The sequence below is a fragment of the Stegastes partitus genome, unplaced genomic scaffold (genome assembly GCF_000690725.1).
Source record: "Stegastes partitus isolate 25-593 unplaced genomic scaffold, Stegastes_partitus-1.0.2 Scaffold529, whole genome shotgun sequence".
Lineage (NCBI taxonomy): Eukaryota > Metazoa > Chordata > Actinopteri > Pomacentridae > Stegastes > Stegastes partitus.
Window position 1 is genome coordinate 27641 of NW_007578260.1, and position 23728 is coordinate 51368.

The 23728-nt window shown below is 39.6% G+C and overlaps 1 protein-coding gene across 2 annotated transcripts in view; it reads right to left on the minus strand.

Annotated features, from left to right (window-relative positions):
• afap1 (actin filament associated protein 1) overlaps positions 1 to 23728 on the minus strand; it is a 53454-nt gene that overhangs the window by 24346 nt on the left and 5380 nt on the right. For both annotated transcript variants that reach the window (XM_008287936.1, XM_008287935.1), the window contains exons 2-3: positions 17058 to 17186; positions 15198 to 15280 (exon numbers count right to left, since the gene is read on the minus strand). In XM_008287936.1, coding sequence (XP_008286158.1) covers positions 15198 to 15280; positions 17058 to 17186 — 212 coding nt within the window. The remainder of the gene's footprint in view (positions 1 to 15197; positions 15281 to 17057; positions 17187 to 23728) is intronic.

Genomic DNA, 23728 nt, shown 5'->3' on the forward strand with positions numbered 1-23728 from the left:
AATGGATGGATGGACTTCATTGAAGGCACATTACCTTTTCTTTTCAGTACTTTTCTACTGGTGTTCAGTGGCGCCACACACGGGGTGTTTAAACACAGAAATGTGGCTGAACAACGTGTGTAGTCTGAAGTGCGTATTTATTTTATATGTCCATGAAGCGAAATCATAAAAGTCTCGTGATAATATTTATATTTGTAAGTCCCCACTCCTGTCTTTCAATAACTTAGCATGCAATCATGCTGCCTCTGAAATTTCATGAAGTCCCAATAAACCACGCCAGTGTGACACACAACCAGAACCGTGACACAAAAACACCTAAATTAGGCTTCAAGCTATGTCGAATTTTCTTATTGAGTAAGGTGATGTAGAACAGCTGTTCATTTAGATGAGTGGAAAGAAAGAATTTTTACAGGTATGAATTCAAATAAAAGTATAGTCCATTAAAAGCTTAACGTTTCTTCTAACAAGTGGCCTACACAGACTACAAGCCAGGACGAGACAGCCTCAAGTGCATGAAATGTTGTCAAGCTGTAAAGACCTTATAAGGGCCACACTCTAAGCCCCTCTGAAAAACCTACTCACAAAGATCATGCCAAGCTGCGATTGCCGCAGACTTTTTCCTCTTATGGAAAACCCCTTTGATGTTTCTTTTCATTTTATTTACTGGTGGCAGCGCAGATTTTCCGGTTATAAAAAGGGGAAACACCATAACTATTATGAAACTCTGTGTGCTATGGGCCATTGGTTTCAGCTGACCCAATCAGGCGTCAGAGCTGCAGTGATGTCAGGATCCACCGCTGTAGCAACATGGAACATTCATAAAAGGGTTTGGCTGATGTGCAGCCCCAATGGCGAACTTCTTCAAAGTGCAGAAAGTATGTGTCACTGCAACACTGGACCGTCCAATATTACAGTCACTCTGCCATAAGTGTGGCATTTCTGTAATGAAAGAGAACTATTGAATTTTGTTTAAACAAGCCTATTGGGGAATCGGCATGCTATGAAAAAAACATCTATTAGGGAGGATTATGCTTGCTATTTCTGCAAAGTGACCTACAATTTTCTTACTGCTACAACTCTTTTAGGCCCATAAAACTTTATAGTATGTTTGAATGTAAGTATTTTTCTACAAGATATTTCATAATTCTTTGGCTATTCGTTGGGTAAATGAGAGATGTAAGATGTGTGTAGGTTGTCTTTGACCCTGCACCTAAAAGCATACATTTGTAATTTGAATATGACCTCAAATTACGGAATTTAAGTTGTCTGTGAGTGTAAAGATGACCTTGGTAACACATGTGTAACTAAATACTTCACCACCTAGCATTTTTCTGGAATTTCTGGCCTTTTCCCATATCCGTCTTGAACAAACGGAACTAAATTAATCTGGTACACAATAACAAGGGGTCATCTCTTTAGAACACATGCATGACTACTTCTTATTGAATAACTAGTTCTGTATTTCGATCATGTGAAGATATTTTATTTGCAAAAGAAGGTTTTGTTCAAAAGTCATGTGAAGTGAGCCTGAAGCTCACCATATATGTTTAAGTAGTCAGCTGTCTATATTTTGCAAAGATAAAAACATGCTTGTCACAATTTTCAACTAAACAACCTCCTTACAACTTAACCTATTAATCAAGAATGTCTAACAAAAAGCTGCAGCTGGCCCTTCTTTGCTGATGTTACTGATAACCTCAAGTTTGTTATTTGTTACAAAAGGCAGAGGCAAAAAATGCTGATTTTGTAGGCTTAACAGCCAGTCTGATGGCAACATATAACCAGTTCTGTTGATTTTGGCTAATGTTTCAAGGTCATATGTGAGAAAATGTCCTATCGTACTGCTCACATCCATCAGTATTGGGACCATCATATGAAGTGGATCAGACACAATTAAATGCTGAAAACAAAAGTGAACACTGGTACTAGGATTGGTATTTGGAGGGAGGGCGCTGCACTTCCATCAAGTGTGTGAACTTCATTAAAACCTCTCCTCAACTGAAGGGTCTATGCTGCTTTACTAATACACATTTTTGCAAAGAATGAAATCTTGCCTTGTGAAGTTATTGCTTTTAAAACCTCCTACCATCAATGAAAATCCCACATGTGCTATTGCTTTTGTCAAGTCTAACATGATGCAGTAGCCAATTTTTTAATACATGAGCCAAGTCAACTCATTACCATTCAATACTAAATTACAGTCAAGCCTTGAAACAGACAAATCCTGGAGATGAAAAACCAACACTGATAAATACCAGGCCTCCAACACCATCTGCCAAACAGTCCATTAAAAATATTTAAAACTCTCGGACTCAACTCCACACAATTTCATTACAATTTCCCCTCCAAGCCAACTGCCATAGTCTTCCTTATCTCCCTCGTCATCTGTCTTTTATCACTTTTTTGTGTAAAGAGATCCATCTTAACTAGTTCTTTAGAATTGAGCTTGAAACTTGGGATTTTTCTTCAAACAAAATTATAAGATTCAATATTCTAATAATAAAAAGTAAAAGTGTCATTTAAGACATTCTTGGTTCATCATGCTCAGTGCAAAGCTGACTTTCTTCAATACATCCGCCTCCCCTTTCCTAATCCTTCTCTTCATCCCGCCTGTTTCTTTTTCCTGATTCATCTATAAGTCAAGTGGCGGGCCAGGCCTCTAGCAGAAACCTTATCGTATCTCCTTTGGGGGAAACAGCGGTTCGGTGAACTCATTTCTTGGCAGGGATACGCTGCCCTGCCAGAGAACTCCTCCCTACTCCTGCCCTAAAATGAAAAAAAAATACTCCTCTGGAGAGAAAGACAGAAGGAAAGAGAGGCAGAGAAGCGAAAAGTATGAAAGCACTCAGCCTAGACAGTCAAACAATAAGGCACAATAACAGGTCTGAGATGTGGATGTGAAACTGGCTGTCTGAGTTGGTGGAGAAAGATTGTTGATATGAAAGCTTTTGCTCCATAGCTCACATCACAATGACTTTCTTTAGAAAACTTAAAGGCAACAGTAATATCATTAATAACCAAGCAGAAACCAATTGTTTGGGTAAACATTTTTCATGGAGTGCAGCAGAATGTATTACATTACACTCCGGAGAAGGTGACACCATTGCTCTGCTATGTAGTGACTCAAAGCTTAGAGAAACTGGGGTGAAAGGAGGGTGTTTGCACACAGTTGTATACAGACGTGCACATAAACACACAGTCTGTTTTCATTCTCCAACACAACAGCTTGGCCGTACTGCACCCTTGATCTGCAGATCAATTACACTGCAACACACTGAAACCAGTTCACCTCAGACAATGCATACCGCCCCTCTGCTGACCATAAACATATTCTGTAACACTGCTAACACACAAAGAAAAAAGAGAAAAGAGAAACATGGACTGATCCACGTCATCTGCTTCTACATAGGGCAGTGTGTTTAATAAAGATCTGAATAGGGTTTCATTAGTCACGGTTCAGAATCTTCATCAACCTGTTCCCTTCATTCACTTCAAATTAAATTAGATGGAACCTCTTGAAAGCTGCAATTAAGTTTTTGGAGTTTTTTTCACCTGGGGACTATGGAAACAAGTTATGAACTCAACAATGACATAGCATTACCTTTTAGCATGACATGGCTATATTAACATAACGTTACACACTTCCACACATCCTGCAGTTAAAGAGTAACATTCACATTCATTTGCAGGGATGTTTGTCTCTAACAGGGAAAAAGTCAGGCTGTTCTTCAGCTTTTTAATTGACCACAAAAGGTATTTTCAAATTCAACATCATGATTTTGAGCAGACAGAGCTGATACAGTCTTTGGAAGCAGATTTTTGACTGGATCTGGATTAAAAGATTCAACTAAATTGAACCGTGACACCAAATATGCTATACCATTGGGGTTTTGTCATTAACCGAAGGCAGAATTTACGACACCCATAATTTTATCATAGAAAACAACGCTGACACAGCTATTTTTGTACATTGCAAATATGTATGTCTCCAGTCCTACCATTGCTGCAAAGAAGTTTCAAATTCTAAACCGTGGATGTTTCACACACATCTTAAGCCCGGTCGCACAGAAGATCTATACAATCAGCACAGTTTCACGGCAGGCATCCAAGATTAGTGTCACAGATTCATCACTTCGTCATTTGATCCTACACAAAATTTTAGTTTATAGACAACACAAAAACCATAAAAACTCCAGTTTTAACAAGTTGGCTGTAAGGTAGCTGTTTGCACAAATAGGGTGTATCACTTGTATTGTGTATGATTTCCATCTGCATGCTTGTATATTTTTAACTTGTAACTTACGACCAAACAAAGAGTGTTAGGGAATGCAAGTGTCACTGCCAACTTATTATTCTAAAGTAACTCCTGACCCACTAAAAGCACTAATATAGCAGTGTAAAGTCAGTTTTCCTGTCCCAATCAGGGTCTAAATCCTTTTCCTCCTTGACAAGAATACATTTCTAGAGGAAACACTGCTACAACCCAAAGTAGAGCAGCATGTACAGGTCATGTCCATGGATGCAGATCAGAAATGCCAGAATTCCACAGTCATAATGTGTAATTAGGTAGTGGTAAAGGAGTCCTGACCTTGGTTTGGATACTCTGAGTGGGAGGTTTGTCTGCTGCTCCAGCACTGGCCTGTAACTTACATCTAAACATTTATGCCAAGTATCCATTTTTGCCCTGAGTAGGAGGACTGGACCTGAATAAATGTTTCTGCCACGGTGCCAGTGGGACGCTGGAATGGATAAACTGAGTGGACACAGGAAAGCCACTCCCTTAGGAAAGGACATGGAAAAGGAAAACTGCATTTCCCATAATTCTTGGAAAACTATCTAAAGTCTGAGCAAATGTGTTTCTAGCTGGTGCAAAGACAAAACACATTCAAGAGCACTGAAAAACACATTATTCCTTGAAAAGAATTCAAAAGGTACAAATCTGTGTGATAACCTTCAATTTACTACTCAGCATGAGAATTTTAGAGCCATCTGTCCATCCAATCCAGTGGCCAATGGCTAAAGTAAAGTCGCTGGTATCCTACCTTCAAGAGACTCTCATGTTTATGTGTCTATAAACATAAATGTTATCATTGAAAGAGGATTTTTAAATGGGATATTATAGCTTACACAGCTTCACTGCGTTACTGATGTAGCACCACTGTATTTTGGTAAACACCCTTGCTTTTCTACAGTGACACACACATATATTCAATGCTTTGGCATCAAACTGTTCTCATCGAGACACGCAATTGCATATCACTTAAGGAGCCAAGGCAGACTTGGGATTGTTGGGTCGGGGATATTCGGAACCAATGTATATGGGAAAGGCAAAATAGTTAGATTTTCTTTTCATGCTAAATACTACTTCCATTAAATAAAATGAAAAAAATCATGAAATAAGAGCATCTGTTTCCCCAAGGTCATTGTTAATGGGAGAAATGTTTTCTAAGAGATTTGCTTAAAACTTTATTTATCCAGAAAAAGGTTTTGCTGACCCCCTGCTCTTTTCTAGTACCACCTAGCCTCATAGTTATACGACTGACATCTGGGAGCTGCTCAGTGCAACCGCAGCCTTCCACTGTTGGCCTCTGGTTGCCTCTCTTCTTGTACAACTGGAGGTTAAGTGCATTACCCAAGGTCACCTAGATGGTAGTTATATGAGGGAAGGAGGGAGAGTAACTCCTTCACTTTCCTTCACCAGATTTTTGCAGCTGGTCCCAGCTGCTGCTCTCATTTCCATGCTACCGTTATCCATATTTATTTAAGAACATGTGTTTTCAGCCGTGTCTTTAGTCAGATTAACCAAGGACCGACCAAACGTTTCAGATCATCTGTTGCAGTATTAGGACACCTCCAAACATTTGAAAGGTTTCCAAGCAATATGACAGAGTAAAGTGACCTTTCGTCACTTTGAAACCTGCCATAAAACTCAACAGCGCAGAAACAACAGATGGGACAAAATGTGGACATGCACACACTACCTTCCCCTGTGCATTCTTTGAGGCTTAAGCATGAGGTCAAGTAACGGCAATGACTTATAAATTGATGCCAGACAGCAGGAGAAGATGAAAGCACAAAGAGCAAAATTATGTTGTGCTAGTTACCCATCGGCCTCTGGTTGACACAGCATGTCCTGAACTTTGTCCCTGAATAACCTTGAGACCACCAGCTTGTAAAACACAGACTAAGGCTTGACATTTTACAGCCTGTACTAGGTCTTCAGTTGGAAGTCGACAGTATTTTATCGCTGTGTATTCATTTTATCTTCACTCTGCTGGTATGTAAAAACCAGACTGATGGAGCATCTTAGAAGAAAAAGCAATTGCATGATCTCAGTTATTTATACACAGATTTTTAGCTCTGCCAGACACTCTGTTTATAAATTTGGCTTATCAGCTGGAGCATTGTGATAACAAACCATAGCACACATTATGATGGTTACATCAGTGGCAGCTTTCCAGTCGCACTACTGAAAGCCTCATTGTGTGGGAGAGGAACTCAATCCGGATGTCAACTGATTAGCCAACACACACTATTTACATAAGCCCTCTTTTGCAATGTACAAGTACAGTATATATTTAAAGACACTCAAACATAGAAAGCAGTAAAATGGAAAGAAACAAAAGACAAGTTAGACTCTGAAAGGTTCATATACTGTACACAAATACACACACTAAATCTCTCTAACAAAATCCCCTCTCTGCAGGACTCAAGGCCTCATCCAAGCTCAAGACCTGCCAACCTCTGAGATACACATCTAAGTGTTCCAACTCTCTGTTTATACATGAACCACCCATGCTAGTGTTACCTCTGACAAAACAAAACCTTTCTCACAACTCCCATTTTTGAAACTCCATTCTTTATTTCCCCTCCATGACTTTCCCTCTTTCCTGCCTCAGGCGGGCCAGTTAAGTGTGCATTTTGCGGGACAGGTGTGTTCACCAGAGTGCTGTTTCTGGCGGAAGTGCCAGCTTGCCAGCTGGACTGAAAAAATAACTGGAGAGTGAGATTGGGTTGGGTGTTTCCTGCATTTCTTTCACCTCACAATGAGGTGTAAATGTGGGTCAGCAGGAGCCGGTGGGAGACGACAGGAGCTGGTGGTCTGCTGCTTTGGAAAAGAAGGGTGGAGTAGACCTGCTTTCCCTGTGCTATAGAGTGATTTCATATCTAGAATGGAACCGGGCTATTGTACTAGAACTGAATGAACATACCTGTAAAAAGCCGTCTTTGAACAACTTGAATGACTGTGTTTACTGATGCCTTTAGCTCTGATAAATATACATAAGTTTTACCTAAACGCTAGCATTTCAAGTCGTAGTCTGGTTAGGCAAGATCACATCCCACCAATAACCACCATTACAGCAGTGAAGTGTTTCAGTGATTTAAATACTTAACTGTTAAGTTGGAAAAACACATAGTCTTGCATTATGTTGCTTGATTTGAAAGAAGAAAAAAAAAATTAAAGCTAAAGTACATGAGCTTGTCACAGCATGACAAGCTTGCATGGCAGCTCTACTACTCTACAACCATTAGTGTGTGAATGCATGTGTGAATGGGCGACTACACAAGGACCATCAGGCAGATTAGGCTATATGTTAAAGTCATATTGTTGTAACTATTGCAGAGTAGTATAAAAAGGAGTTCAAGTTAATTTAAGAGATCTGCTGGCTCTCTAAGTTGGAAATTCAGCCTGGAAAACTACTTTAGCATTTATAGCACCATGGTCAAGGCAGCTGAGTTAACTATATTAGATTCCCACTTCAGTCCAAACTTCTCTCAGGGCAGTTAAAACGCATTTTGGTGATTCAGTGGGCATATCAACTGATATGTGCCCCGAATCGCTACGTCATTTTCTATGTTCCAATTTGGCTTTAATCCAAAAACAGTCAACAGCAGCCTCAGGTACATCTTCATTTGCAGAGCTGTGGTCAACAAAATTCTCCAGTAACAGGGAAACTGGTGATCTGAAATAAACCTGTAACCAACTGCAATGACATCAGGTTACTGAAACAATAAGGCAAACAGACACACTTGTTTATCATCGTGTCTACACTGCAACAGAGGCCACACAGCCACCATGAAGGTAAACTGGGAATTGCAACATTGCCCTGTAGAATTGTTATTCAGCACGCAACTGAGATGAAAACGATTTTAAAATGTTTTCTGCTTTTTTTCCCCCCATTTTGACGCAAGATTATCAATTAAGACCGAATGGACTACCAGTAACCAAGAAATATATTTTTCTTTTGTCTAGCAAAGCCCCGAAAGATTACATTTAGTACAACAATAAACTGCATTAGTTCTATAACAGACGACAGAAATACCTTCTATTTTCCCTCAGTGCTTTATTAAGTCACTTCGATCACATCATGTGTCAGGAAAAGAAAAACTTGGCATTGTAAAATGCCTTCAAAAGCACTAGAGTGGGAAAAAAAAAAAAGTTGTGAAATAGGTTTTCCATCCGTGCTCCAGTTTCTCAGCAGGGACTTTTTCCAAAGAGTGTTAGTGTAAGTAGGCTGAACCAGTTCTGGCCCCCAAGATTAACCATGCGGTGGGCATGTGTCACTTAGTTAAGTCCCAATGCTCACTGCAGTTAAGACTTAATCAATCTCCAATTTGCCACTTTTTTGGTTACCCCAGTGGCAAAGTCTTTCAATATGATCCGTTAAACAACGTCATTTGCTGTCTGAAGTCGATGACACAATACTGCTGATGTCACCGAAGGCTTTGCTGTGGTCGACTAAGCCACAGAGTAGGGGAACCCCACTGAGGAATTAAGTCCAATATGAAAACAGATTCATCAGCATTAAATGGAGACCAAAACAAGCCTTGTGATGAACTCCTGAAGGCAAGTAATTTCTTAAGACATGCAAAGGCAGGGCTGGTTCGATTGCAAATGTGCTCGTGAGCCAACAATTGCTCTGCACGTTCTCTGTAGCTTGACACGGCACAGTGACACATTTACTTGCAACAGTGTGTTTCCCCTTCAGGCTAGAAAACATTTGGTTTGGCAATATACAGCAGGCCTACATTTATTCCAAATACAATGCTGCTTGTCTACGGCCACCAACATGGAAATGTCTTCTGAGTGGGTAAGAAGTGCAGTGACAAGATGGTGGGTTCAAACAACCATGATTACTCCCAACCACGAGTGATATCTAACGATACATATGGGTGGATGTAGACATTGTGTGTACAGCACTGGCAGCTATAAGGTTTGGGCTGAGACGCATATTTATCTTCAGAAGTGCTTGAGGGGGAGGGGGTTGTCTGATTCAAAATGAGGGGAGGAAATGAATTCCAAATGAGATCCAGACTGCTACGGATAACGCAACCCAGTCAGTGTGTACAGTATGTCCATCACGTGAGCACACTTCTGTAAGCTTCGGTGCTTTAGGTGCAAAAGAGAAAGCAAACAAACACGACGCATGCCGTGAATTTTTACTGTATGCGTGATGCAAGACACCTCAGCATGTGTGTTGGATGGTTAACTAGCGGAGCGAGGGAGGCTCTGTTTCGGGGAAGATGAGGGTAGGGGGGGGAGGAATGGGTAGAGGAGGAGGGTGAAGAGGGGGGTGGGGGGGGGATGGCACTGCTCTCCAACATCAACACAGATGGAAATCATTTGTGTTTCAACAAGCGAGGGGACTGGTCCGCATTCTGCTGCTGTGGAGCTTGCACGGCCCTTAGGATGCAACTGATGATGTGACTGGAATACAGACTGAAAGGCAACTGTAGTAACCATTAGTGCTAAAATAATTAGTCAAAAAAAAAAAGTCAAATGTTTGAGGTTTGAGCCTCTTAAATGTAAGGGTTTTCTTCTTTCCTCTGGCTTAGATTGTTTTAAGAGTACAATGTTGCGGTTTTAGATTCTTGGTTGGACAAAACAAACAACTTAAAGGCATTACCTTGGGCTTGCAGAACTTGTAAAAGTTGATTTTAAATTTAATTGTATAAAGATTGGGGACAATGATGTAAAGTTTTGCACCACAAAGTTGCACAAATTAAAACTGCTACAAATAGCTGTGTGCACTATTACAAAAAACAGAAATGTAACGCTTCTGAACTCATCTGAAGCTCCTCGACTGTGTAGGTGTATTTCTAAACCTCACTACATTCAAAAGTTAACAAATGCTTGTTCTTTTCATGGTGGACGGAGCTCCATCCTTCTCTATCTGGAAGTCAATTTCTTCAATGCAGTTTAATGGAGACTCACATAATTTACATTTTTATTTTTCAGGCCTTTTGTTCAAACTATTCAGCAACTGGATGGAAACTGTTCATGTGGCTTAGACACTAAGCTCGTTGATGACAGGAATGCATTTCATGCCAAAGATAAAAGAGCAATATTAGTGTAGCATAAATCTTGGATATGAAAGGAGACCAAAAGAAATAGAGAAAGACTGCTGTTGTCTTCGCAGGGATTAGGTCACACTTAGTGGTCATTATGATCTAATTAGAGCCAGACTTTGTTTTTGGGTGTGTTTGTGTGATTGTGTGTTTATGTGCTTGTGTGTGCACGTGCATTTGAGTGTGGCATGTAGCACATTGTAAAATAATGCAGCGATCCTCTTCCTTAGATGGCTGAAGAGATTTATGAGGTGAGTGATGTGGAGAGGATCAAGCTGATGTGATTCTGTGTGAGTGTATACAGTTTCTGTGTGTGAGCAAACTGAACCGTTTCACTGATTTATCTCACACCTGCGCACACATGCACACACCTCTTTATAGTACAACACCTTGCAAGGTTTCCCACTCCTTGGAGAATAAACATTATTAGTTTCATTTAAAATCCATTCGTTTTTTCATGTTATAAACTATATTGGCGGATTAGTTTTTTGCAGTTACCACTTTAGCATTAAAATAATACATTTATTGGTTAGTTAGCCAATTAATAGAAAATGTAACATTATTTAGATATTTTTATTATGTGTGACACTGCAGTGTTTCTGTTTTATATCATCATAAAATGAATAAAAAAAAACATTTGAAGACATCACATTTGTCTCTGGGAAACGGATTGCTTTTATAATTGACATTTTATTACAAATAAACCTACAGAGTACACAAAAATAAATGTTAAAATATGGTAAAATACAATCGTGTAATCTTTGCATTCAGCATTTACGAGCAAGCTTCTTTTGGGCCAAGGTTTGCACTTTTCTTTTGTTTAGACTTCAATTTTGTTGTCCAGGGATCGTCTTCCTATGAACACACAATAAGGGGAAGGCAACAGGGTGGTTCAAAGCAGACCAGTTTTAGCTTGATAAACTGAAAAAAAAGGCTCAATGCATGTCTGTTTGGTTAGTGGATATCCTGCTGGGTCTCCTGATCTCTAATTACATTAGTGTTTTTGTTTGTGTTTGCGTATGTGTGCGTGTGTACGGGAGTCAACAACAAATCTGCCCTTGGGAAACAAATCTAGTAGCTTGCACACATCACCTCTTTGTTTCGTTTTGCTAATGCTAAAGCCAAGGAGAAACCTACATGTGACTATCATGATCTTGTAACAGATAAACTGTGTTGGCATGCTAGTATGTCTTCACATCAGCTCACTATTTTGGATATTTTGCAATGCTATTGAACAACGACCTTGGCAGTGTTAAAAAAAAACAAACAAACAAAAAATAGCTAATACACAGACAATTGTGGCATAGCTCCATACTTAATTGCAAATAAGTTTAACATATCATCTTAACCACAAGTTTCATTAATAATTTCCCTGCCAGCTAATGTTTATATAAATATATTTATGTAAAGAGGCAAATTCCATCCTGTTGAGGAAACAGTTAGCAATGCCTGCCAGAAACGTGTTCCTCATCTGTGACGTGAACTTAGCATGTCTGCACTGCTAGCCAAATGAAATACAATAAATACGCGGCTTTATGCATTAATTTCCTACGATTTTAGAAAAACACAGCAACAATAGTTTCATTTTGATAGCACTTTGGGCTAACAAAATCTCTTACTAATGCAGTGCTTAACTAAAAGTCATTTGAAACCTCTAGTTCGTTTACTACTGCACACTGGCTACAAACTATTTTGAGAGAGTTTCTAATTATTTTAAGATACTAGCATATTACTTAGACATGCCATTTTGAGAATGTTTTGTGTTATTTTAAGACACTAAATAATTATTTTTTTTTTAGAAAGCATCTCATTATTGTGAAATACCAAGTCATTATGTCCTAAGGTTTCGCATTATAATAACTTACAGGATCTATTTGTTTCACCATGTTGGCAGTAATTAGCTTCCACAGTATTCATATCAGTCTACTGTGCTCAGTATATGCAATAACCAGTGGTGGGAATTTGACTATCTATCTATCTAGCCGACAAACTGCAGAACAATTCCACAACGAGTAAACGCATCGTGGAGGTTTGTGTAGTTTGATTACTTCCTTTTTTGTGTTGTGTAAATGACAAGATCCGTCTTATTCACGCAATTTTTCTGTCTGAGTAATTTAGGATTAGTGCAATAACACTGTCCTCTCACTAAACATTTACAATTGCATTGTAAATCAAATGAGCTACTCCAAACTAATTATTCCTTATATAGCAGTGAATAATCAAAATGGCTGCCACAGGCTTCGGAGTAGACAGAGCACTGATGCAGCTTCTAAAACCACAGGCCCTCGCTATTGCAGAGAGTGTTGGTTTGGCTCAGCACTGAGGCTTGACGGGTCACAGACAGACCATGGCCAAGGCCGTCTCTTCCTCCTCTATTCTTTCACCGGATCTCTCTTGTCTATTCATTATCCTTATTCACCAATAATAACTCAAGACTAATCCTTCCACATTCTTTTGTGGAAAATAACTTCATCCGACACATGACTAAACAGGGTGCTACACTAAATCCTCTTCTTTGTTTCTTTAACTCTCTACCCTGTTCACTCCTTTCCTCTTTGACAGTCTCCTCCTCGCTCTCTTCTTTTTACGCGTCTATCTTTTTGTTCATTTGTTGCAGGCTAAAATTTATACAACTTAGAAGAATGGGGAATGGAGAAAGGGAGCAAAACTTTTTTTTTTTTTTCCCTCTCAGCCTGGACAGCTTATCCAGAGGTCAGTGTGGAAACGTGATGGATGGTAATTTCAGAGCAGAGAGACAGAAGCAGAGAGACAGGGAGCTGGAAGAAAATAAAAGACAGTAGCTGATTTCCATCCAAGTATATTTATGTGAATTATACTTCACTGCTGTTACTCTGAACACCCTGCACATATGTTACTTGTAGAGTTTTTTATACATATATATGTGGCTCTATATCAATTTAGTATGTTTTAGTGTTGTAATTGTTGGTTGCAGAATGTTTTAAACTCGCTCTTCACTCATTTCTATTTTGCTGATGCAACATCCGACTGTGAAATGTTTCTATTAGCTTATGCCATTGGTGTCGTTGTTATTTTTGCACAGTTGTACTGCCAGTGTCCATTGCATGTTGTTGCTCACCAGGTCATAATTAAATAAACATGGATATCTGTTCCCCATTTCTTTGGATAAAATCTACTATTGTCATTTCTGAGAACTGAGGACATATTGACATTTCCTAAAACAAATTGTAGCAGAGCAAAGAAATTTGGGGGTTTCATCCAGTCTTTTGATTTTGCAGCCAGACATCCTGCCGACAAGTTTCATTTTCAAATACATGTAAGTGGTTTTGACAGTATAGCCAGTACCATACAGAAAACCCCTGCAGCTCACCCACAATCCAGTCCTGTGTGGGCTTCTTTTCTGCCAAATGTGTTCAAATCAAGATCACAAATCTGAACAACTGCTGATACTTGACAGTTGTCAATACTCTGTGCAAAATAAAATACATTCCCATTGATGGCATTCTATGAGATGTAGAAGCTCCAAAAAGAAAGCAAACATGGGAGCTGACATCATTTTTGCTTTACATGCAAGGTCAGACATAAACCTTCATGTAAAGGTTCCCAATCTACTTATTGCTAACTACATTTCTTTCTCCTGTTCATGCTAATGTAAAAAGAATAAAGTGAGAGAAACCACCTGACAGTGTCGAGAAACTGGAGTCTCGGTTACAGAGCAGTGCTATGCATTTTATTATTGTATTGGTTTGATTGTAGGATGGAAAAAGTTGCTACAAAGAAGCAAGACAAAAACGTAGAGACACAGAAACATCACTCCTCCTCTCTCGTCTAGTTTTCCGGGAAAACTTCGGCTGTGATTTTCAGACACACACTGGGGTGACCGGAGGAGGCTGAGGCTGTGGACTGGTTCTAATTACAAACTGCAGTGCAAGGCCTTGTGCCTCAGTGTGTGCGTGTGTGTGTGTGAGAGATGTAGAACAAGGTGTTGTGGCTTATTGTTATGGTGAAAAGGCTTTGCGAGCCATCACAGCCACCTGCTTTCCATCAGAGGCATCTGCTCCAACAATCACACACACACACAAACACACACTCCCTGCTATTCCTCACAGGATCTCTTTATACATACATGCTCCTCATTTCACTCCCACTATATCACTTACACACACACACAATACAGTTGCTATAATGGAGACGTTATGACCCTCCCTGACTGTCACAGTGATGCAAGGCACTGTGTGAGACGGGGAAACATATTGAAGTCATGACGAGCCTTCCTACTGCTTTACAAGTGACTATAAAAACACATCTCACATGGCTTCCATGTCCCGCTGTATTGTTAAATCTGGCATTCATGTGATCAGATGGCATTATGGTGTGGAATGTGTTATATACACGACTTCATTTTACGTCTGGGAATCCATCAACAATTGTTTTTCCTTCCATTACAAGACTTAGGAACAGCACCTATTAACTTTTATGGGTCTATCCTTAATGATGAATAACTTGGCATTGTAAGAAAACACAGCAACACTGTCACTTCTAAAGTAAAGTTTATGTCTTTCACCTGAGACTTGTCAGAATTTTGGCAGCAAGCTGCTTGGCTCAGTCACATTATAGATGGAAAAAGACAAGACACAGCACTGGAAACAAAGTGACACAGAGCTGACTGGTATTTGGAGAAACACGTCTGTTCAGTTACACAACCAAAGCACATACTAAAACTGAATGTGTCAGCATTGTTTACAGTAAAATCCAGTATGATTACATCCCACAAAAAACAGATCCTATGTAAGTAGTCTGCAACTACATTACAAGGGACAGGATGTGGCACTTGTCTTGGGGTCAGTAAAAAAAAAAAAAAGTCTTACCAGCCAGGGATGGGGGATCTCCGGTAGGGGCATCTGAGGTGGGGCTGGAAGACCACTATGGATCTCTGACTTGAACGAAGGCTCTGGGAGGGAAGGATGAAGTGACAATACATAGCAGACATAAACAAGGAGGCGCTTTGAAAAATTACGTGTAAAATTTCTGAAGTTGCAACTCGATACAGGTCGTAATTGTTTCTCTCCTAAAAAAAAAAAAAGAGGATATTTTAAGGCTATATTAGTCTTGTCATTTTCTCTGTTTCTACTGAATCTGCACTTCGATGGTCCAGCCATTTACCAATATTGAGTCCTTCACAAAATAAGGGAACTGCTGTCCACCAAGCTGTTCCTCTAAAAATAGTTTCTTTTGTTAACATAAGAAATGTACACCAGGTTAGAATCTCTTCACATGAATTCTGTGGGTGCCAAAACAAAAATAAAAAATACATGTAAATAAGACAAATTCTAGACAATTTTAGTGTCCATGTTTGTCAAGGTACAGTTGTTGTGTACAACTTCAGCTAGACAATGAAATAACAAACAGATGGTTGCATTTAAATTTGATTCCATTCATAACTCTCTATCATTTCCAATTAAATGATGTTTGTATATAAATAAATACATTTTAAAAAAAACCCATTTGAATATTGGTAGCCATAGAATTCAATACATCAGGAAATTGTCCAAACAAACTTAGTGAGAAATTGAAGATAAGTTGATAATCATAACCATTAAAGCAATCAGAACTAGTTTGGCCCTGCACCAACATAAACTACAAAATATTTGGCCAACAATAGCATTAACTGTATATCTTTTGTATTTAATACCAGTATGGCCCTCTGATGACAGCCGACCACTATGAATCACATAAAATCAAATGTAGCCCCGTTCTGATAATAACAGCTGCTTGGAGCTTGGAGGCCTTCACGGCTGCTCCAAAACAAATTCTCTTTAGGGCCCCACAAAGGTTTAGTCTGGCCATGTAGCTTCTAGACTTCCCAATACAGTTATTCCTTGTTGATATCTGGCTTTGCATTTGAGGCGTACTGACAGCTAATCGTCATTTCTCAAGCAGCATTCCCTTTCTTTCTATTTAACCTAGAAAAAAAAAAAACAGGAATGTGGTAAACGCCTGCCTGACAACATGAAGGATAACTGTATTTTAAAATTACGAGCTGATTTTTAATCCTTGCTCTATGTGGCAAAAAACACCAAATTGTCTTTAATAATAGAACAATTTGTAATGTACACAGAAGACAAGATAAACATCATAAACACAGAAATGTCTGCATTCAGACTAGGATATGATAACACTATTTACATCAATTTAAATCAAATTTAGTAAAGCCCGGAAAGGATGTTAGTGTGTTACCATTACTTTCAGTTAAGAGTTGATGACAGTGTAATGTTAGCTGGGAAAGAATGATCCCAGTGACTCTCAGGAAGTGAGGTTTTGTCATATGCTTTGAAAGCGGTGCATTTCAGAGCAATGAAAAAAAACGTGTTTTCGCTACCTCTCTGCAGTGAACAGAGATAAGGGGATATACATTTTTAAATTTGGGAAAAGAAGCTGACTACTGGTGCTCAGTATTGGAAATGGTGTCAGTGGAGAAAACTTGACAGAGGTCCGTGTCCATAATTTAAACGATAAGCAAGGCCGAACCTGTGTACTTATTCTTCATGTGAAAGTTTACCAACCAGCCAAGTGCTGAAAAACATCACTGAATGCGGATTATGACAGGCATCTAACTATGTAATAAATAATTGAGAAACAAGTTTAGATTCCACTAACTCCAATTGCGTGACCATTCAAGGTAAGTGTTTCCGAAGAGTTTTAAGGTGCAATATAGCTTGTAACCTCACCTTTGTCTGACAGGACTCTGTGCAGGATGTTGGAGAGGTGTGTCTTCTTCTCTCGGACCCCGGCACTCAGATACTCCCTGTCCAGCAGGTCCAGGAACAGACGAAGCTCACACACCAGCTCCTCCATCGCTGCAGAAAAACCACACAAAGACAATACAGTCAGGTTATTTTTCCTTGAAGACAAGAGACGGCCATTGCATTCTTTACATTAAACACAGCAGCAAACCACTATCTCAAGAACTGCTAACAAAACAGCAAAACTGATACACTTGAATCCAATGGGGCATGTACTACCAGTACTACAAAACTTCATTTGAAGGCAAAACTTCACCTCAGAACACTGTAAATGTCAGAAGTAATTCTTCATTGAATGAGAAAACTGGAAAAACAGGAAAACTGTGTGTGTGCATTAGTCACATCCTGCACATTTTTTACTCATTCTCTCATTCACTGCAACTGAAGCCTGTATTAACGATAAATTACAGAACACATTCTGGTTCTGAGTAAACTTCTGCCACCTAAACCTTTGCTGAACTTTAACTACGCAGATACCGTGACACTGATGCACTGTGTTTAGTAATGATGACCGGTATTCTAGCATGAACCATCACCCTGTTTAGTACAATATAACTCACCACTACAAGCTAGATGTTGCATGAATATTTCCTACCACCAATTTTATTTCAATAAGAGGAAATCATGCACTTATTGGACAGTATTTTCAGCTGTGAATTATTACACATTTGATGCCCTAATAAGTATTTCTGTTTTAAAACATACTGGAGCTCTATGGCACTGAGAAATAACGGCATAGCAAGTTATAGAATCAGTAACACCAGGTTTATTCTTTTACAAAATAAGGACACAGGCAGCTAAAAACAGCACAGTAAACCATCAAAACAGAAACTACACATAAAAAAAGGACACAGCATTAACTGTTCATTAATCAATCCTAATGTACTGTATGCTTTAGTATGAACACTGTGCTTCCACAAGTGTCTTTTGGCCATGTAGTCCAACATTAAACAGACAGAGAACAAGAGCAAAACACGGTTATGTAACAGACAAGTGGGCAGCCAGGTAGTCAGATGGAAAACAGAGCTTTAAAGTCAGTCAATCAATCACAGTCCAGTGCTGAGATCCAGCAGGCTGATAACCACTGGGCAGGGACAGACTTGGCAGCCCACCTGACGAACACATCACAGCAGAATTATAGCTGTGGGTGAATAGTACACACCAGCTTCCCATATAGAGGGAAACAATAGCAGGACAATCAAATATGGTTCAATGCTGGCAGCTCAGTGTGTTTATGTTCACACACCTTTACACTCATATCTAAGAGTTTGTTGTGATACAGAGGGAATCAGATTAAGTTCATAAGCGTGACTCAGAGCTACCACGCTCTGCACAGGCACTCAGATAACAATCTCCTATCTCAAAATGAGGGTCCTAGCCTGTTTTGGTGCAACCCAAGCCTTTTGTAAACATCTGATGCCATCAAACGTGTCGACATCATACTGGAACACAGCTGCAGACTAAAGGGGGCAAGTGGAGTAAATGATGAGTTCATTATGGTTTAACCTGTGTACACAAGAGAAGTTGGCTTTGAGTGCTTGATGTTCTTTTCTAGCTTCATCCCGCATCACAATGACACTGAAGGAATTAAAGGTGCACTGTATCACTCAAGAACATCTTGACAGTAGCTGTAGGGACAGGTTGAAATGAAGTCCAAGGTGAGAAATTCAGTGAGGCTGAGAAATTGAAATCACAAGTTGGCTTTATACTTTGTTGTGAAATTTAACTCATCTGTTGAAAAATAAAATCTAATGTGCAAGAGAGAAGCTTGACAAACAACAACTTCTACATAAACAACAATATTATTGATCAAGGAAAGCCAGAAAGTTTCAAAGAAAAAATCTATTTTTCTAACCCTGGTTGTCACCAAGATGTGTATTTGTCAATCAGACAATAAACAGAAAACTACTTAGCAACCATTTTGATCACTGATAAATAAGTTCAGTTATGTTTTAAGAAAAGACATCAGCATGTAAATGGGAAGGTTTTCTGCCTATGTGATTGTAAATCTATTCTCCTTGGATCCTGTCCTGTTTATTGGACATAAAAACATCTGAGGGTGTCACCATGAGCTCTATAAAATATTAATATAAAATTTTCACTACAATTCTGGCATAAACGTTTATTCAATAGATCGATAAATGAATCAACACATTGTTAAATAAAGAAAATAAACCCCAGTGTATTGCACACTGTAGTTCTCCAACCGTTTGCAGCAGTGATGGTTAATGCCACAGACAATACCACCACCTGTGGGGTTACAACAACATACAATAGAGTAAAGATTTAAAAATCCATGAAGCCTACAAGGACATCTGACACTTAACCACACAAATGCTCAATTTGGGAGTCCTAAACAGTGTATCACTATACCTAACTAGCTGTCACAGAAGCATGGAAATCTGAAATTGGGTTCGAAAAGGCAGCACTCACCAGTGGCACATGGCATTCGTGCAATGTGTTGCACTCAAGAGTTTTGACAGACAGCAACGCTCCACAGAGGATGAAGATTTCACCTCCTGCCAAGCCAGCTGTGATACATTTATGCTCTTTACGTAATCATATGAAATCATCTCTGTCAACATTTGGGCTACAGGCAGAGGAGGAGTCCCGATTTGACCCATGTGCCAATTGTCTCAGCAGTCTTAAACAAACCAGCCCTCCTCGCTCCACATGCTGGACTTGGGTTTTGGAATAGTTTGTGCCAATAAGGGTTTTTAGTTCGGACTACGTGCGCTTGCTTCTTTATGCCAGATATCTGTGATGATGCAACAAACGTCATATATCTCCTTGCCCCTGTGCCAGATCTGATCATAACTCCCTCTGCCCATCTGCCCATCACACAGGTATGTGATTAACCGACAACAGGTGAAAGCGCTGATAGCTGGCAAACAATGGAGGACATCAATGCCAAAGCCTGTCATCAGAGGATCTCAGTTTCAAAACGATAAATTCAAGAGACATTTGTATGCGTTTCCAGCGTAACCATAGTTCATTTTCATAGCAGCAAGAGAGGTCGGACTATCGGACAGCAGCTCCGAGGCTGAATACACAGCCGCTTTCACACATTCCTCACATAATCTGATTATCCTACAGGAGAGAGAAGGAGAGGAGTGGTTGTAGCGTCCAATGAGGAAGAAAAAGCGAGAGGCAGTGAAAGGTACTCTGGCCAGGAGACAGCGAAGGTGGGGTAGAGTTCAACGGTGCAGAAAGTGAGACATAAAGATACAGCAAGAATGACTGAGAAATATAAAGACAATACATTTAAGAGAACCAGATATGCGGACAAACCGGGAAACTTGATCTCCATACAGCAACGAAATGTTTGTAAGTTAGTAGTAAAGTTTTTTTTTGTCCTTGTGACTACGTTTGGTGTAAGAATTTTGGATCCCTACAGCTAGCATCAGCGTCGCACCTCACTAATCTCTGCAGGAAAGACAAACATCTGATGGAAAGCCTGAAAGTGTGTGGAGGCTGTTATGGCAGCACATTCATACCCACAGCCTTGAAGTGACCTGTTCAAAAATCACATATTGGGATGTCTGCAAACCTTTTTAGGATGTTTACACACTTTTGGACCTTATGATTAATGCTAACAAATGCAAATGCATTAGCAACCCAATTTTAATATTACTGTTAAGAATGATGACCAAAAAATGAATTAGAATTATGCTTCTAATAACAGGAACACTCGAAGAACTCACAGCATCACAAAGACAATGTTTTGCAAGCATCTTTGAACTTCACTCACATGGAAGCATCATTCATCTTGTTAATCAGCTGGCCGGTCTATATTTAAAAGAGAACCAGCACCAACACCCCTCACTGGGAAACTATACACAACCTGGATCACTTTCATCATTGCCTGTTTTTATATTACACCAAGAACAGCCAAGCACTCTTTACTGCTCCATTTACTGTTTCATAGAGTTTTGCGCAACCTGCACAATACTTTACCTCCACTGGGGTGGTCAAAAAGCTCAACCTGTGTGTGTGTGTGTGTGTGCTATTAAAAACCTAAAGCGAGCTCTCCAGATCACCAAAGACTGCGAGGGGGAAAATGAAGTGGTGCGGAGAAGGACCACCCTCAAACAAGACCTGAGGGCAAGCACACACAAAAAAAAAACTTTGTCGTGCAAACAAACCACCCACGCCCTTACTTCAGAACTCACTCTTTTCTCTGTCTGTCATTCAACTATATTCTTCACTTCCATTCTCTTAATTCCTTCCCTGCCTTCTATTATACTTCACAGGAAACTATGCATATGTTTGTGCAATTATTGAAAACACCTTTGTTCTAATACAATACACATTATGGTGAGATTTCTATTATTTGCAAACATGTTTCACAAGTATACCTTCAATTATATTTACATGTATTCCTAGCAGTGTAATTTGCCTTTAACCACACTTGCTCCTTCAACACTAGGCCTGCCTGAAAAATGATAGGAGTTCTTTCCAAAGACAACAACCATTCCCTCACCACCACCACTGACACACACAAACACTTTCCAACCCACTAAAAACACCTAGACAAGTCAGAGGGATGTTTTCACTACCAGGTATTCGCACTTCCCGGAGCCTTGAACAAAGGGGGTATTCCTGGGTGAGGTGTGTGTGCGTGTGTGTGTATGTGTTTATGCAAGGCAACGGGGTCATGTTTGGGTCTCGCAAAGAACTTGAGACCCTGCGGCTCCGTTGTGTTGTCGGAGCAAAAATGCTTAGCAAGGTTAGAGGGAGGAGGGCTTTCTGCCCTCTTCCCAGAATACAGCTGTTGTGATTGACGGCACACCGACAGAGACTATCATACACTGTGTGTCTATTAGAGGTGACTGTTTCTCGTTACCAGCCGAGCCTTTAACACTTCTGGGATGTGTTTAGTCTGGGAATTTGACAAGTTTTCAGGTCAGGATCTGTCTCTACAAACACACACAAAGACACTCAAGTAACTAAAATGTGTGCGGCAAAGCCTGAACATTAAATATCAGTGGGTCTACAGTCACACGCACATAAAATAAATGCCGTTTGTCTCGCTGAGATAAGACAGTGGTTTTTTCCCTCTGAGAAAATGTGTCAGAGTCATTCTAATTACAAACCATGATCATCGTTATAAAGCCATGCCACTCTCGTAAATCAACATGGGCTCTTAGTCAGTTTACTTGGATGAGTGGGGGCTTACAAACACCGTAAAGGTCTCTGAATCTTGGCTGGGACTACAAGCCAAAAAAATTAACTGGGCTAGAGCTTGGCCAATGTAAGTTAGTTGGACAATGATTTGGACAAGTTGGCAGCTCCAGTGAAGAATTAGTGGGACTTCTGTAAATGAAACATAGATATATATAAAAATAAATAAATAAATACTTCAGATGTAATCATTTTCTTCACCAGCTTTTATACTATTGGTCAGGCAAGTGCAGACTATGCACCTCAATGTTTTGTTTTGCTTTTTGTATTGTATTGTAATTCTAGTTCCTGTTACAAAGCAATTCCATTGCAGCAATTATTATAGAAGCTGTATTCTGAGGTAAATCCATCACATTGCCATCCATCTTTAGGATCAAAACTAATCTTGCTGATTGTTGACCTAATGTAACAAAACATATTCTCTGTATAGTCCAAATTGCAATGAATAGAAATTACAAAGCCTTTGCATGATAGCATTTCTAAGTGTCCTGTTTTGTTCACAAGCAAAAAAATATGGCATGCTAAGCTGAAACTTGAAACAACACTGTTATAAGCATAAACAGATTACCGACTGGGGAAAAACAGATGAAAGGGTTAAAAACCAATAAGAAAAAACAAGTCATTATATTTCAGGAAACCGCCTTAATTTCTGCCGTTTTCTTTGACTTTTTCCACGCAAACAAGATTCCGTACTAAACTAAATGACCTGTTCAGGTGGTTATTTTTGGGATATAATGACAGGACAACATCTGTTACAGCAAAGCTACAGAACATCTTCAAATCCACATCTAAAGCTGAATCAGCATTATGTCATCTGTAGCCCTCTTTGCCAGAGCTAATTAGCTGACATTAAACCTGGTTGGGCAACATCTGCTGTTTGCAGTTAAGCTTTTTGGGTACTTATATTGTAGTAGCATCCCAAGTACTAATATCTTTCATTTCTAATCGGTAACACCTGGTGTGCTTCATTGTTGCCTGTGATAGATCCATACTCAAGGTTTAAAACGCTCCTGACACAGCTAACAGATGCATGAGAAGCCTGAGCGACTTAATGAGGCACCCAATCATCTTCACGGTGCACTTTCTGTGGTTCTGGGAAACTTAATGACACTGTGGGTTGAATGTTACAGTAAGAGAGTGGTTGTTCTTAATTGAGGTTGGTTTATGGTCTAGCATCGTCATGGTTACTGCCTCCAATGAGCCACCAAAACACAGTAGGGCATCAGTGGAAAGCATTCATTTAGACAATAGTCTCATGATGACATAAATACCGACACACAAAGAAGTTGCAGGGTTTTCTTCAGAACAAGAAGGGGCCTCACGTTTAGGGTAAAAAGAAACTGTATCGCCTGCATTCATGCCATTTTTCATGTCAAGTCCTCCTGAGCTTTGCTAAAATTGGCTGAAAATGC